General features: G+C 33.7%; 2 protein-coding genes across 3 annotated transcripts; both read right to left on the minus strand.

Annotated features, from left to right (window-relative positions):
- Positions 1–1112: 1112 nt before the first annotated feature.
- LOC104099688 (DNA-directed RNA polymerases II, IV and V subunit 3) lies at positions 1113–5852 on the minus strand. Its single transcript, XM_009606757.4, has 3 exons — positions 5245–5852; positions 3382–3616; positions 1113–1632 (listed from the first exon to the last, which is right to left on the minus strand). The coding sequence occupies exons 1-3, from the start codon at positions 5691–5693 to the stop codon at positions 1360–1362; spliced, it is 957 nt and encodes a 318-aa protein (XP_009605052.1). The 5' UTR covers positions 5694–5852; the 3' UTR covers positions 1113–1359.
- Positions 5853–8530: 2678 nt separating this feature from the next.
- On the minus strand, positions 8531–13009 carry LOC104099690 (uncharacterized). 2 transcript variants are annotated; one of them, XM_009606758.4, is made up of 3 exons: positions 12883–12967; positions 12093–12371; positions 8531–9550 (listed from the first exon to the last, which is right to left on the minus strand). In XM_009606758.4, the coding sequence occupies exon 3, from the start codon at positions 9526–9528 to the stop codon at positions 8716–8718; it is 813 nt and encodes a 270-aa protein (XP_009605053.1). In that variant the 5' UTR covers positions 9529–9550; positions 12093–12371; positions 12883–12967; the 3' UTR covers positions 8531–8715. The 2 variants fall into 2 exon arrangements, with proteins under 2 accessions (XP_009605053.1, XP_009605054.1); XM_009606759.4 differs by lacking the exon at positions 12093–12371 and having other exon boundaries at positions 12883–13009.
- Between the last annotated feature and the right edge of the window lie 1432 nt (positions 13010–14441).

Genomic DNA, 14441 nt, shown 5'->3' on the forward strand with positions numbered 1-14441 from the left:
TCATGTCCAAACACAACTCTAATTTTCAAATACAATTTTTACTTGAAAATAATTTCACTTTTTTTAGAATTTTACAATTCTTATGTCCAAATGCCCACTTAGAGTTGTGTACATTGTGTACAAAAAATAGATCAAATGATGTAAGAAAATTTTTTCCCTTCTTTCGTGTTTTTATATGGCATGTTACAACAAATAATTTTCATCTGATAGTATAATATTTTTTTAGATTGATGATTCATGTTACTTAAACCGTTAAACGTAAGACGAAATTTATAAAGAAAGTATAAGGTAGGAATCAGTAGAAAAAGGGACGAAAATAAGTAGAGAGATCAGGGAATTAAAAAGATAAAATAGTAAAAAAATAAAAATAGAGGAAAATAACAGGCAAAATAGTACATGACTGGAATGTAATTCAATGGTGTAGTTTCTTACTTTTCATTTCATGTTCTTTTAATTTAAAATTTTTAGAAAATCAAATACTACTATTAGAGGAAGGACGAAGACAAATGTCTGAATACATTTGTGTATCCAATATATAATTAAACTAAGAATCATGTACTAAAAGCACATCACCACACAAAAGTACAAATTTCTTTTTTTTTCTTTTAAAAAAAAATTCCAAATGCAATTAACTAAGCTCAAACTCTAATAAGAATTATATATTTGTGACTTGATCAATGTATAGAAATATTTCATAATGTTTATAAATAAATAAAAATTTATTATTTCTATTTGGATTGAATTTTAAAAATAAAAAAAATCCAACATAATTTATCAAACTGCACGGGCAAATTCTCTAGTGTATAACTAATAAAGTATCAGTTATACACCCTATTCAATATTATTCTTATATATAACAAATCATAACATTAGCAATACCATAGTTTTTAATACATGGATAAGCATGTATAAAGACAGAACTGCCCTTTCAAAACCTTTAATACACCAAACCAAATTGCCGATAATAAACAATCTCAACATAACTAATACACCCTATTCAGTACTATAAGACCCTATTCAGTATTATTCTTATTATTCTTATGCACCCTACCAAACGACCCTGGACACAGCGTGCCTTAGCAAGCACATGTAGTTAATAGTCGGTCAATACATAGCTGGGAATTGATGATCCATTGAGATATGATATCCAACAACATTCCATCAGTACAAGATGATGGGAAAAAACCATTTACTTTCAACAAACAAAAGCAGTCTCCTACATTTCCATCACCAGTTAAGTCCTAAAGTGAAAATGGGTTAAGTAGTTCATGGATTTTTTGTCCTTACAAGACATATATTAAACATCAACACTTTCAACAGTTTTAACAAGTGAGGAAGTTCAAATTGACCAATGAGGTTTTACCCTCCGCGCATATGTGCACCCAACTCTCCAAACTGATCATCTGCTTCCACGGTGTCATCTGAAAGGCGTACTGCATCCAATTTCTGCTTCAGCACTTCTATTGCATTGAGTACCAATTGTGAAGCTTTAACTGCGCCAGTCGTTTCAACAGTGAAAATAAAACTATCTTCCTTGGCATGTATCTCTATAAGTCCAGGTTTTCCCATGGCTTCACATTTCTTAAGCACCTCATCATCGTAAGTGTATGCCTCAGGATCAACAACAATAACCTGCAAAGATGAAGTAAAAAAATAAAGGCCTAACTTTCAAAAGAAACGAGAAATACAACAACACAATCTGAATAAACTTCAAAAGCAACTCCACAGAAGTATATGAGACCTATAAAAGGAAAAATCCAAAAGGAACTCATTGGAGATGTCTCGAGTTGCTTCTTTCTTTGACCTATTAATCCATGTTTCCTTATCATCTGGCTAGGTTAAAAGCTGAGATCTTCCTCATTTTCCAGGTTTCAGTAGATTGACCACTGAGTTAGTGCAGAACGAACTAATTCTGTATTTTTACCATTCTTGTTGGGAAGAAAAATGTTTAACCACTCGTACAAATGATTTTGACTTGTAGCAGATTGGAATTCGGTGCCTTCTCTTAGAATTAAAATCTCCATATAAACCTCTGTGCCGAAAAGCTATAGCATCCCCAATTTCCAGGAAGGTATTGTTTAGGATTGAAAAGGCTCCAAATCTAGTTTTTATTAGCCAAAACACCCTAGGATTGCATTCTAATTCTTCAGATCTTATAAATTTAATGAAGTTATTGCTAACCAATAAATACAAACATCACTGGACCCTAATGCTGAAATTCCATCTCTTTTACAATCAAATGATACAATCCAAAGTGCACTTTCTTTTTACTTTCTTTACAGTACTCCATGTGCATTTTCCTTATAAGTTCTTAGAAAGTCAGTGTAGGGAAAAAACCCAATATGCTCTTAGACCCAATTCAGATTTGGCAAAAAGATGATGCTTCGCGTGAAAAATTTTGCTTACTCGCAGCTAACAACTATCCAGAAATATTAGTTTTAATCCTCTAGCATGTTAAACAGTTCTCTGTCATTACCCCTTAATAGGAGCCACAACAGAGTTCACTTTATTGGCAGACAATACTTAAGAATTATAAAGCCAATATTACCTCGGCCCCAAACAATTAAGGGCACCAAATCAACTTTTCAAGAAAGGAGGATGGGATATGACTACTTAGGCGACTTCCACCCTAGTTTCTCTTGACTTTCCTTGCTATGATTTTCTCTACCATAACAAGCTCCAAGCATCCCAGCAAAAGTCATCATCCTAACTCAGTTCAGTTGTGTGTAAAAAGTAAATTGCTCCTCAGATAGTCCTACTAATACATTCCCCTGAAAGAAATTGTTGTTGTGACAAATACTACAAAAACCTACAATTCATGGACAGATTCCAGAAAGCACAACAAAGGAACTAAAAGGATCACTTTATACATTAGTTACAGTCACTGTTACCAATCAGAAGAAATAGTAAACAAAATGGTGATATGCAAAAACAGTTCATGTTCCACAGTTATTTATACCAAATATGAGGAGCTTACTCATATTTTATACACTAGCTGTATCAACCGATTAAACTCAAGTACTCCCTCTATCTCACATTAACTATTCTACTTATCTTTTTTCTTTTCGTCTGAAAGTGTCCAATTTTTCCAGAAAAGGGGATTTCTTTTCCTGCATTCACAGTGCCTTTTCTTGGTAAGAGCACAGCAACAACAGAAGACACCGAGCATGATAAAAGATCTCGATATAAGCTCAGGTTAATGGGGCAAGAGGGGTTCATTCATGTTCCTCAGTCCTCACCAAATAAAGCATGACATGCTGTCCGTAAAAAAAAGGTAATAGGAACCACAGATGGTGTTCAACAAATCAGAGAAAAAAGTTTAGACATAGCAGTATGGCATTTTATGGCAATAAAACATATAATGTACGAAGTTCAACCAACCTTGTTTTCAGGATCAATGCCAAAGACTTTCGTGGGACTACTGTCTACTAATTCTCTTTTCTCATTGAGAGTCAAGGTCTCCATCATGTCCTCATTGATGTAGATATCTGGTTCATACATGAAAGTCACAGTTGCTGCAGGAGACCATTTCGCATGATCTTTGGCAATTCCTTTTCGTGCTATTGCTCTTAGCCTTAACTCCTGCCCACGTCGTAGCTTCACAATTATGATTCCCCTGCATAAAATAAAGCAAGACAGTAAATATCCTATCTAGACAGTTAGCATGTACAAACCAAGACATTCAGCACAATTGATCTCCAAAATAAGCATATTAGAAAGAACATTATTTCCTCATAATACCAGTGACCAGAGATAAGTCTGAGTAAGATAAACTACTATCCTTCTTCATGTGACACTCTCTAATTAACACTACCTTCAAAACTATTATCCTTTCGAGAAAGAAACTATTTACTAAGTTCATTGGGAGCTTGATTGATATCTGATTTCTTTCTTCTAAATACACAGGACGATCCTTCAACAAAATTTTAGGAAATCTCCTGCACTCCATAGAATGAAATATCAAAGGCACTTTAATGTGCATCTGCCCAAAAAAAGAAAAAGAAAACAGATTCACCAACTGGAAACCAGAATCAAGTGACCCCTTTGTAATCCCTCAGCCAAACTGGACTGCACAAAATTTCTCATAAACACCAACATCAGTCTGCAGTCTCTATCAAAAAAGATCACCTCATGAAAATAACTATCCCACAGCAGAATGATGTAATTCCTTGTTGGCAAAATACCCAGATATTCAAAGACACCAAAAAATAAATATCAACAAATCACTCATTCCAAGTCCAAAAATGGCAACTTTACTACTCCTCTGTCTCAACTTAACTACGCCTATAATTTTTCACCATCGAATTATTCAAAAAATGTACTACATCCTATGCAACCAAAGCTTTAATCATTCGAAAGCATCTCGACCCTACTTTGACAAGTACCACATATCATTTCCCAATTTCTGAAAAAATAAACTAAAAAACCTCTCTATAACTGGGTTAAGGTTAAATACAACTTACGACACCTAAAGTGAAACAGAGAGTGTATTGCTATTGAGCGCTTAAGACCTACATGCACAAAGATATTTGAGAAGAAGACAACAACACAACAGCAAAAGCAACAATATCGCCTCAATCCCAAACTAGTCAAAGTCAGCTAGGCGGGCAAAAAAGATTAACTCACTGGAGGAGTTATCATAATCCGGCGAAGCTTAATGCCGATATACATAAAAACACCCACATGCATAAAAATATTCAACACAATAACACCAACAATAGCAACAAAAACAATGTGTCAACCTAAACTACTTTAGGCTAAACGAGTAAGAAATACTAGTAGTAACTTTTTTTTGAAAAGGCGCAAGAAAATAGTAACTTGTTCGAAGATTTATCATAGCCTGAGAAGCTTAATGCCTATATATACAAAGAAAAGATACAAGTTATGTACTTTGACACTATTAAAGATTTTTTACACTTACAGGGAACTATAACCTATGACTTTAACCTGTGATAACATATTAATCCATTTTTATCAATTACCAATTAATGCTTACCAAGAAATTGACCTGTAATTACCTATTAAGCGACCTAGTTCAGTCCATAAAAACTTAAACTCTATATAAAGCACCTAAATTGTATCAGAGTCAAGTATATTTACCTGCTGTAGCAGATAACCTGTCTTCTTTTCAACAATTACAAATCCCATATTTTAAGTAGGCTTATTTACAAGAAGAACAGCAATAATGCTTCAGTTCCAAACTAGTTAGAGTCCATAAACCAGCAAAGAAAAGAAAAAACTCACTTATTGGTAGAATTATCAAAACCGGAGGAAGCATCGGAATAATCGACAGGAACAACAGTATGATCCGAACTCAGCAAATCCTTGCTAGTAACATCGAGCGTCTGGTCACTAAGGCACTTCACACGGAGGTAAAACTCAACGGAACAATACTCGCACTGTCCGTCACCGTCACACGCGTCACAGTCACGCGAGAAACGCATGCTCATGGCGCGCTCGCTAGTGAGCGGGATGAGCCCCAGACGATGAGATATGAACTCGTCGTTGAGAACAGAGGAATTGACCTCGATTTCAACGAGGTCAATGGCGATTGTTGGGACTTCTGCAATCATCACGCGCCGAAGCGCGTTGGCTATGCTGGCATCGGTGTCGCGCAGTTCGAATTTCATATAGTCATCTTTAACTTCACGTATTTTGATCCTTGGGAATCTCTGGTACGAGACGCCCTCCATTGTTGCTTCTGCTTTGTGTTTTTGGTGGAAGGGTTTTGGAAGTGAAATACTAGTACTGAGGTATACTGTGGCTGTGTTTTGTAATTTTTTAAAGAGTATGGAGTTTGTTCCTTAATCCTTTGGGTTTGGGATATTTGCAGATTGGACAGGCAATGCGCAAAAACGATTATCGCATTCGACAAACGTAATATGAGTCTGTTTTTTCCATTTCCGTTTATTTATATATTTAAAAAAGGAAAAAGGGTCAAATATACGACTCTACTTTCATATATTATCTGCATTTAACTTTCATTATATTATCGGATTAAATTTACTCCTACAATCAACAAACTTTTAAAAATACTCCTTGAATTGTTAAGTAATTCAAAATCTTTCAAATTCCTTTTATTTAAATTATTTGTTGTTCTTTTTGGTCCATTATTTTAATTATAAAAAATACCTATTGATGTGAATGCTAAAGTTACTAGACTATACAAATTATTTATAATTAATTTTTATTACCAATGCACCCATTTCTCTTTTTGTAATAAATAAAATTGATTTAAAATTTTATTTATTTTTCAATCATATACACACCGTAGAATTTAGTTGGTCTATTTATTGTGTATTATGTGCAGCTGATCATCATGTATGTACATGTATATTCAAATATATTTTGCCATTGCCCGGTTAGTATAGAGTTCGATCGACTAACTTAAGAGTGCAAAATGTGTAGGCATTTAATTAAAGCAAAGTTGAATTAGACAATGTAAAGTATACGAGGAATTTCAACTTCAATTACTAATACTTGCAAAGTCTTCATATATTTGGTGCAACGAATTCATTAAAATTGCGATGTTGTAAATACTTTTAGAATTTAGAAAAGCTACCTAATTTAGATTTTTCAATTTACTATACTTTATTTATTCGGTTGTATTATTTAATATATTTTTTTCTCTAATTCAGAAAGTAGGTAAATGCCAATTATTTTAAAAATAGTGGACCAAGAAGAACAACAAGTGATTTAAATAAAAGAAATTTGAGAGATTTTGGATTACTTAACAGATCAAGGGATATTTTTAAAAGTTTGTTGATTGTAGTGGTATTTTTGACCCGATAATATAACGATAGGGGTAAATTTGGCTCAATAGTATAACAGATATTAAATGTAGACAATATATGAAAGTAGAGAGGTATATTTCACCCTTTTCCCTTAAAAAATTCCAAAATTTTACTCTTCATTTATATTCTCTAGAATGATTAAAACTAAAAAAAGTTCTCCTTTGATGGTAAACATTATAATCATGATTGTCAATTCATTTAGAAATATAGAAATTCACTAATGTTCTTTAAAAAATGCAGAAATTCACTAATGCATGTGTCGACTCAACAATGTTTTATCAGTTGAATTTGTTTAAGTAATTGATAAATATGTGCTTTGTTATATTGAAAAATAACTCATTATCTGTATAGGAGAAACTTCTTGTCATTCTTTATCAGAAAATGTAAATGAAGAGCTACAATTTTGAAGAAAAAAATTGTATGCAACAGATAATGCTCCAAACGAATCGAGAATGAAAAACAAAATTGGGGTGTTTTTGCAAATATAAATCGTATTCAATGAATACAACTTATAAATCATTTTTTGGCAAATGCAACTTATAAATCATTTTAAATTGCATTATGCAAATACAGCCACGACATATAAGACTTATAAATCGCATTCAGTATATATCACTTATAGCATGTCTACTAACAGATTCCATCTGTTCTTCCGTTATGCTTTTATTGTTTCTATAATGTTCTTTTATATTTATTAAAAAAAACATACCATTAGAAATGTTAAGCGAAAGTTGCATATTTTGAAAAAAGAAAAAAAATTTACTCTTGATAAATAGAGTTACCTTTGATGAAATAAATTAAGCAGGGTCAGAGCTAGAGTGTCGGGAGCAGATTTGATCGAACTCAGTAGCTTTGGTTCGAACTCTATATGTGTCTTAAAAATTTATTAAATATACGTAAATTATTAATTGAGCACTCACTAGTCTTAAAAATTCATTAAATATATGTAAATTATTAATTTAGAATTAAATAGTTTAAAACGATTAGAATCTCGAACCCATAAATTTAAAATTCTGACTTCGTCTCTGAGCTTAAGTATGAACAAACTGAACCGAATGTCCGAACACTACCATAATAAAAGAAAAGGTTGTACAAAAACATTACAAGCTGCATTTATCCCTATTTCACGATGTAACCTGCTCGATTTGCATTCCGTTACTTTAATAGCATGAAAATGTTACCAGCATAGGTGTTTGTGCGGGGAAAATTTAAAAATAGCTAGATTTATAAGTGGCAATTAAAAAATAGTCACAATTTCAAAAGTAATTGAAATTTAATTACTTTTCTAGTAAAGATAAATCTAAACGAAAACACTGTTCAAAATCCGAAAAATATTCCAGCATAATATACTGGAGTTCCAGTATAATATATCGATTCAATATAATATGCTGGAAGCTCATACACAGGTGCTCCAATCTCCAGTATATTATGCTGGACCGGTCCGTGTTGCAACAAAATAGTGGCTATTTTTGAATTACCAGTCCGAAAACTGACTAGCCCGTGCTATTTTTACTGTTTATGTTTCACTAGCATTTTTTCGATCTTTACACAAATAGCCGGTCATATTTATTGTTTATTTTCTCTAGTCATATACATAGATTATATATTCATTATATACATATAATACATAAATTATGCATACACTATACCTCCACCGTCTATTTTTAGTTTAAGCGGTTAGGTAGGCTGCTATTTGGATTAATTCTTCAAACAAAATTATACAAACACCGAGAAAATCACACTCCAAATAGCTGGAGAACATAATATTAATTTGACATGGTGAACCATGTTCAAGTTGGTAATCCAGGAGATGAAGAAAATATTGCTTTGTTCAAACTACATTGAAATCTAACAAAAAGGAGGAACAAGGTGATGCTGGAAACAGAAAAAGTTCCATTTGTTTTAAATCAAAGACATCATTTCATGTATAGAGTTCAGAATCAAGAAGGAAATCCTTATTCCTACCTAATTTTAGGAATTCCTCCTCAAGATCCCCAACGTTAATATGATTCACGCCGGACAGGACATCCTTGAGCAGTAGAGATTTAACAAGTGATATAACTGAAATACCAGCTTCAGGCCATGAAACACACAGTGTTCCTCTGATCTTATTTAACTGACATCGGCTCAATAAAGCAGCTGCCAAGCCATCGACAACGCTTCCTGATGGAAGATAGTCTGTGCATTTTACCAGTGGTGAATCTTGACGTCCATCAGCCTTTGCTTTTCTCTCTGCAGATGATTCCAGCTTAAATGCAAACGCTTCATCAGGTGAAAGTTTTCCTCGAAAGTTATTACTACGAATGGAGTCCAGGATTAAGACCTTTTCTGGAATAATCTGTTCTCCAATCAGTAGCTTTGCCACTGCATGAGATCTCTCTGCAGTAACTGGATATTGTACGGACACAATCATAATCAAGTTATCAGCTTCATTCAGGGCATATATATTGCACGATTTGTCTTTAAGAGAGGGCTCGACTGAATTGCCAGAGAATGGGATTTCAGGAAGGATAAGAGTTCCGACAAGGGTTTTGGAGGACACATGATGAAAAACTTGAAGCGATGGAGAAGACATGGCAATGATGAGGAGAGAAGGGCGAGAATATTTCTCCTGGTTAGGAGTTGAAAACAACAGGAATGGAGAGGGAAGAGGAGGAGACGGTGGACAAAAGTTGTTCAGATCTTCCAAAAAGAACCTTGAAGGTGGAGGGATTTCCGTTAGTATGTCTTCCATCTCTCTTTGGTCAACCTATAACCTGCAAATATTCAACAAAATATGTATTTGTCACCTATGGACACATATCTCATGATTGATAGGCTATAAATAAATTCAATTGCCAAAGCACATCACCAAGTCAAAGAGCTTAAGAACATAGCCTTTCGACAAAATTTGGAGATCAACAAATGAAGCGAGTCCATCTATCGAGCCTAGGTTCTTATAGCAAGAAGGGTAAAAGCTAGAGAGTAATTGCCACAAAGCTCTACGACATAAGGTCAGTGTAAAAAATTGAAAGACCAAGCATAAACAATCGAGATCATAACACAACTACAATTGGAGATCACCAAATTGGCAAGACAATCCAAATCTCAGTTTTAGGAGGTATGTTAGCAAATGCTATCATGTATTCTAACTCGGATTGATTCCAAATTTTGAGGTGATCAATGACATCTCTCCAAATGAGTTGCTTATAGTATCCAGCCATCTTTATTATCTCGTTCACCAACATCATTGAAAATATGAACTTGAAAAAAAGATAAAAAAGAAAGAAACGAACAAGACCACATTCTGGAAGAAAAAACAAGACCTGGTTACTTATCAAGCTGCGGAGATTCACTTCAATACTATAGTTTGTAGATGCCCTCATCCAAATTACTACTCCGCAATAATTGTATTTAAAAAGAGGAGGCTAGCTGGCCCACATGGACTAGACTGGGGAGTAGCTTAATGACTACGATAACTACTGGAGAAAATAACCCAAGAAAGAAAACTCTACAAATATTTGTCCATCTTAAATAACACTTGATCAGTGGCAATCAACTTTCCTAATGTCAAGAGAAGTCCCAACTGATTGATTGGCAACATGAAGTCAACAATTTTAAAGAATGTGTTTGGATAATCAAGTACTTTTTACTAGCATATGATTCTAAAGTACTTCCATAAGGAAAAAGAAACACCTTTCCGGAAGAAAAAAAACGAATAAGTGAAGACATAGAAGAAAAAATTAACAAAACAATAATATGAAAATGAGAAGTAAAAAGAAACAGTTTTATGAGACCAAAAGCTGAATCAGCATGACATAAAGGGCAGCCGGTGCACTAAGCTCCCGCTATGCGCGAGATCCAGGGAAGGGCCGGACCACAAGGGTCTATTGTACGCAGCCTTACCCTGCATTTTCTGCAAGAGGCTGTTTCCACGGCTCAACCTGTGACATCCTGGTCACATGGAGGCAACTTTACCAGTTATGCCAAGGCTCCTCTCCTGAATCAGCATGACATAAGAAAAGGAAAAGATAAACAGCTCCATGGCAAGTGTAAACTTGACAGGAAGCTAAATAAAACTAGCATGAAGAATGCAACCAACGTGAGCAAGAAAATGACAGATGTTTTGGCTCAGCTTCCCGTATTTTAGCATGAAACAGTTGCATTAAAGCTTATTTTCAAACTCAACTTAACCCAAGAATATGTTCAAGAAGTTTGAAGTGAGCTAATTCCAGATTCCTCAAACACTAACCTCAACTTCGATGAGCTTGAACCACAAAATTATTTTCGTTCGTCAACATCCAGCAGAAGATAGAGAAAAAGAAGAAAAGAGAACCGGAAAAAGGAAAGCAGCAGATTTCCAGATTTTATGCAAATTGGTCACTGGCTGGAATAGAAAAGTTATTGAATATCTAAAAGATGTGGGAACAAACACAGTATTCAAGCACTACACCAGAAAGAGAGAACCTACAGGAAAAGATACTCCAGTTCTCTACAAAAGACTGCTAATCTTCCGTAGAAATGGTCACTGACTGGAGTAGTTGACTGAAGACAATAAAATCATCGATTCTAGTTCCAGACTTGGATTCCTTATTAAAGAAAGTTCCAGACTCAGTTTTTTGCATCCCTATAAATGACATGTCATCCACACTTGCTTTAAATTGCCATAAGCAGTGACTAGCTCATACAACCAAAATAAACTTGCTAAGATTTTTGTCCTTTTTGAGAAGAATGTATTTTTTTAATCAGATAACAAAGAGTACCCCATAAATCAACAGGGTCATACCCATAAAATGTGAAACTCCTTGTTATTTAGGATAGGAGAAAACAGAAGGGTGAACCTTCACCGAAAATGAAAGGGTAAAACTGCTTCTGTTATTTGTGCATTACTCCTCTACTTTGTAATCCTCATGAGGGTTCTCGTATAACTAGTGTTCTTGGTAGACAAAAGGATTATTAGTTATTACAGATATTAAATAGAAATTATCTAACATAGTAACTTTAACTCAAGAGTCAAGGGCAAATGTCGAGGGAGTGAATAGAATTTAGGTAAAAGCATAGTTAACTGGTCTGGATTCAAACGCCAAACCTTGAAATTAGTGGTCTGGATAATAAAATGGTTGCATTTTCTTGAAAGAAACAAAGATAATTCATTCATTCACAGCAACAACAACAGGAACACATATAAATTGTTAGTCATCATCCATACCAAGCACCCATTTGTTTGACAAAAGTCTCAAAGCAGTGGCGGAGCTAGAAATTCCAACAAAGGGGTTCAAAATATACTAAAATGTTGCGCTTAGGATTTAAACATGTTACCTGAAGCAATTTTTGAATCCCCTTTGCCATTAAAATAGAGTCTTTCCTTATGTCAAAGAGATTCAACTGTTTATAGATATTCATAAAAGTTTATTTTCCCCTAGTTACGCAGTACAATTTTCCCGCGAAGAGGATTCAATTGAACCCTCTTGGCACAAGCTAGCTCTGCCCTTGTCTCAAAGTGATTGCGTGCTTAAACCAAAAGTTATCAGCTTCTTTCTTAAGTGCTTCAGTTCGACGGGATAGAGATCACAGACGCTTTTGAATCAGACTCTTCCCCTAAATAAAGATGATGAGCAGCTACATTTAGCATATTTACAAGTACCATTCACAAAAAAAAAAAAAAAAAAAAAAAAAAATGTGTCAAAAAATCTCCTTTCTAGTTCAGAAAATAATTTTTTTTCCGCTTTCGCCCCAAGTAAAGAGGTGGAACTAAGTCATTCAACGGAACCCACTGCTTTCAGCTCGAACTTTGTATACATATGCAAAAAATAAAGGGGTGTGTGTGTGTGTGTTGGATCTGTCTCTTCCAAAGTACTAAAAGAAACTCAAAATGTAAAGATAGATACTAAATCTATTAACCCTTTTTTCAGGAAATCACACGGGAATCAAATAAATATGTATAATCTTGTAAAAAAGGGACAAAATTGACTATGCAAATTTGAAATTGAGGCTTTCTTTATACAGTGAAAGAATTGTAATTTGCAAGTTTAGAACACAATTTAATTGGGAAAAGGGATTAGGGTTTTTTGTGTAATACGAAAGCGCAAGAGAAGAATAAGGAACTTACAAGTAGATTCCGCCGGAAAAAAGTTGGAGGGGAAGAAGAAGAAGATGTTTCTTGCAGAAAATTCAAGGTTGAGTGAGAATGCTGGTCTTATTCTTTTAAACCTTTTTTTTTACCTTTTAATTTTTGTTTTAATTGTAATTAGGAATTTAATTTTGACAATTTTTTTTCTTTTTCTTTTTTCATGCTTTTCTGAAAGTTGGAAATAATGGTGTAACGCAAACAAAAACGGAGAAGAGTGTGATTAGATTTCAGGAAAAATGGTTAAATTTGTTCTTGAACTAGTTCAAATTGAGCAAATTTTTCCTTTGTTATTTTGGCGTAATATTTATTTTTGCCTTAAGGTAAAAGTTTTGTTTTGAAATTTCAATCGAAGAGTAATTTTACACTATAATTAAAAGTCACGCAATTAATTTAGATACATTTTTTACATTAATGGGCAATAGCAAGGCTAGATATGAGACAATTTGCTACTACCAGAATGAACCAAAAGTTTAAGAGATGACAAAATTGATCAATTTGAAATAGTACATGAGCATAGTTGGAACTTTTTTTTTATTCTTTTAGGAATATTTTACCATTTGAGTTAACACGTGTGTAGTAGAAACCAAGCAAATATTTCAAATTTATCATTAAAAAAAAGGTAGAATTATGATATCATACACCAATAATATGAAGAATGAACTTTTAATACTATTATAAAGAAAAAGTAAAGTACGACGTAGAATTATTTTATAAAAATGTAGGATAAAAGATAAAATATGATCATTTAATAATAGTATTGGGTCATTCCACAAGATAAGAGAAAAAAATAGGGTCACAACGCGGCCACATCAAATTGGTCATTCCATGAAGTGACACTTTTCGTCGTTACGTAATGATGGATTTAACGATACGATACAATAAAATTTAAGTAACAATCAAAATAAATAAATATTATATTTAAAGTGACAACACGATACTGATCATCCAAACAAGCGATCAGACAACGAATATCAGTCAATGGTTTGGAAATGGATGGCTTCACAATTTTAGTGATGAATTTTGATTATTGAGGCTATTTAACAAAAACATTCACGTTTGTTGCTCAAAACAAGTTCTTTTTTTCTTCCATCTTGTATTATTTTCCAAAAATCTTTTACTAACATTTTAGCCATCTATCCTACATTACCTAGAATTAGAGGAGGTAGCTAATCTGGTAGCATATCTTCGATCTTAATTAAAAACACTATTTTGTAATTTGTTACCTTTACTCCTCTCTTTCTTTTTTTTTCAGGTCAATTTTAAGTGAAGGCTAAATCACGATCGTTCAATCTATTTAAAGAGTTTAGAAGTATGAGATTTGAAGGAAAAGCTGAAAGGGAAACCGAACAATTAAATTTATTTTTTTGGTACAACTATCTCTAACTTATTTGTGACTGAAACATAGTTGTTATTGGTATAACCATCTTATATCCAATACCCACTCCGACTAATCCAGATTCACGCTGCATAAAGTTCATTAAAGGGGAATCACGCCTACCTGCAGGGATTTATAATGCAGATGGAATTTCCGTTCAATA

Source organism: Nicotiana tomentosiformis, chromosome 10 (genome assembly GCF_000390325.3).
Source record: "Nicotiana tomentosiformis chromosome 10, ASM39032v3, whole genome shotgun sequence".
NCBI classification, from domain to species: Eukaryota; Viridiplantae; Streptophyta; class Magnoliopsida; order Solanales; family Solanaceae; genus Nicotiana; species Nicotiana tomentosiformis.

Excerpts from the sequence above, each read along its gene's own strand:
- LOC104099690 (XM_009606759.4), bottom strand. The coding sequence starts at position 9,528 with ATGGAAGACATACTAACGGAAATCCCTCCACCTTCAAGGTTCTTTTTG.
- LOC104099688 (XM_009606757.4), bottom strand. The coding sequence starts at position 5,693 with ATGGAGGGCGTCTCGTACCAGAGATTCCCAAGGATCAAAATACGTGAA. Across the intron at positions 3,617-5,244 it reads TTTGATAATTCTACCAATAA|GGGAATCATAATTGTGAAGC; the intron begins GTGAGTTTTTTC and ends TATTTTATGCAG. Across the intron at positions 1,633-3,381 it reads GCATTGATCCTGAAAACAAG|GTTATTGTTGTTGATCCTGA; the intron begins GTTGGTTGAACT and ends TCATCTTTGCAG.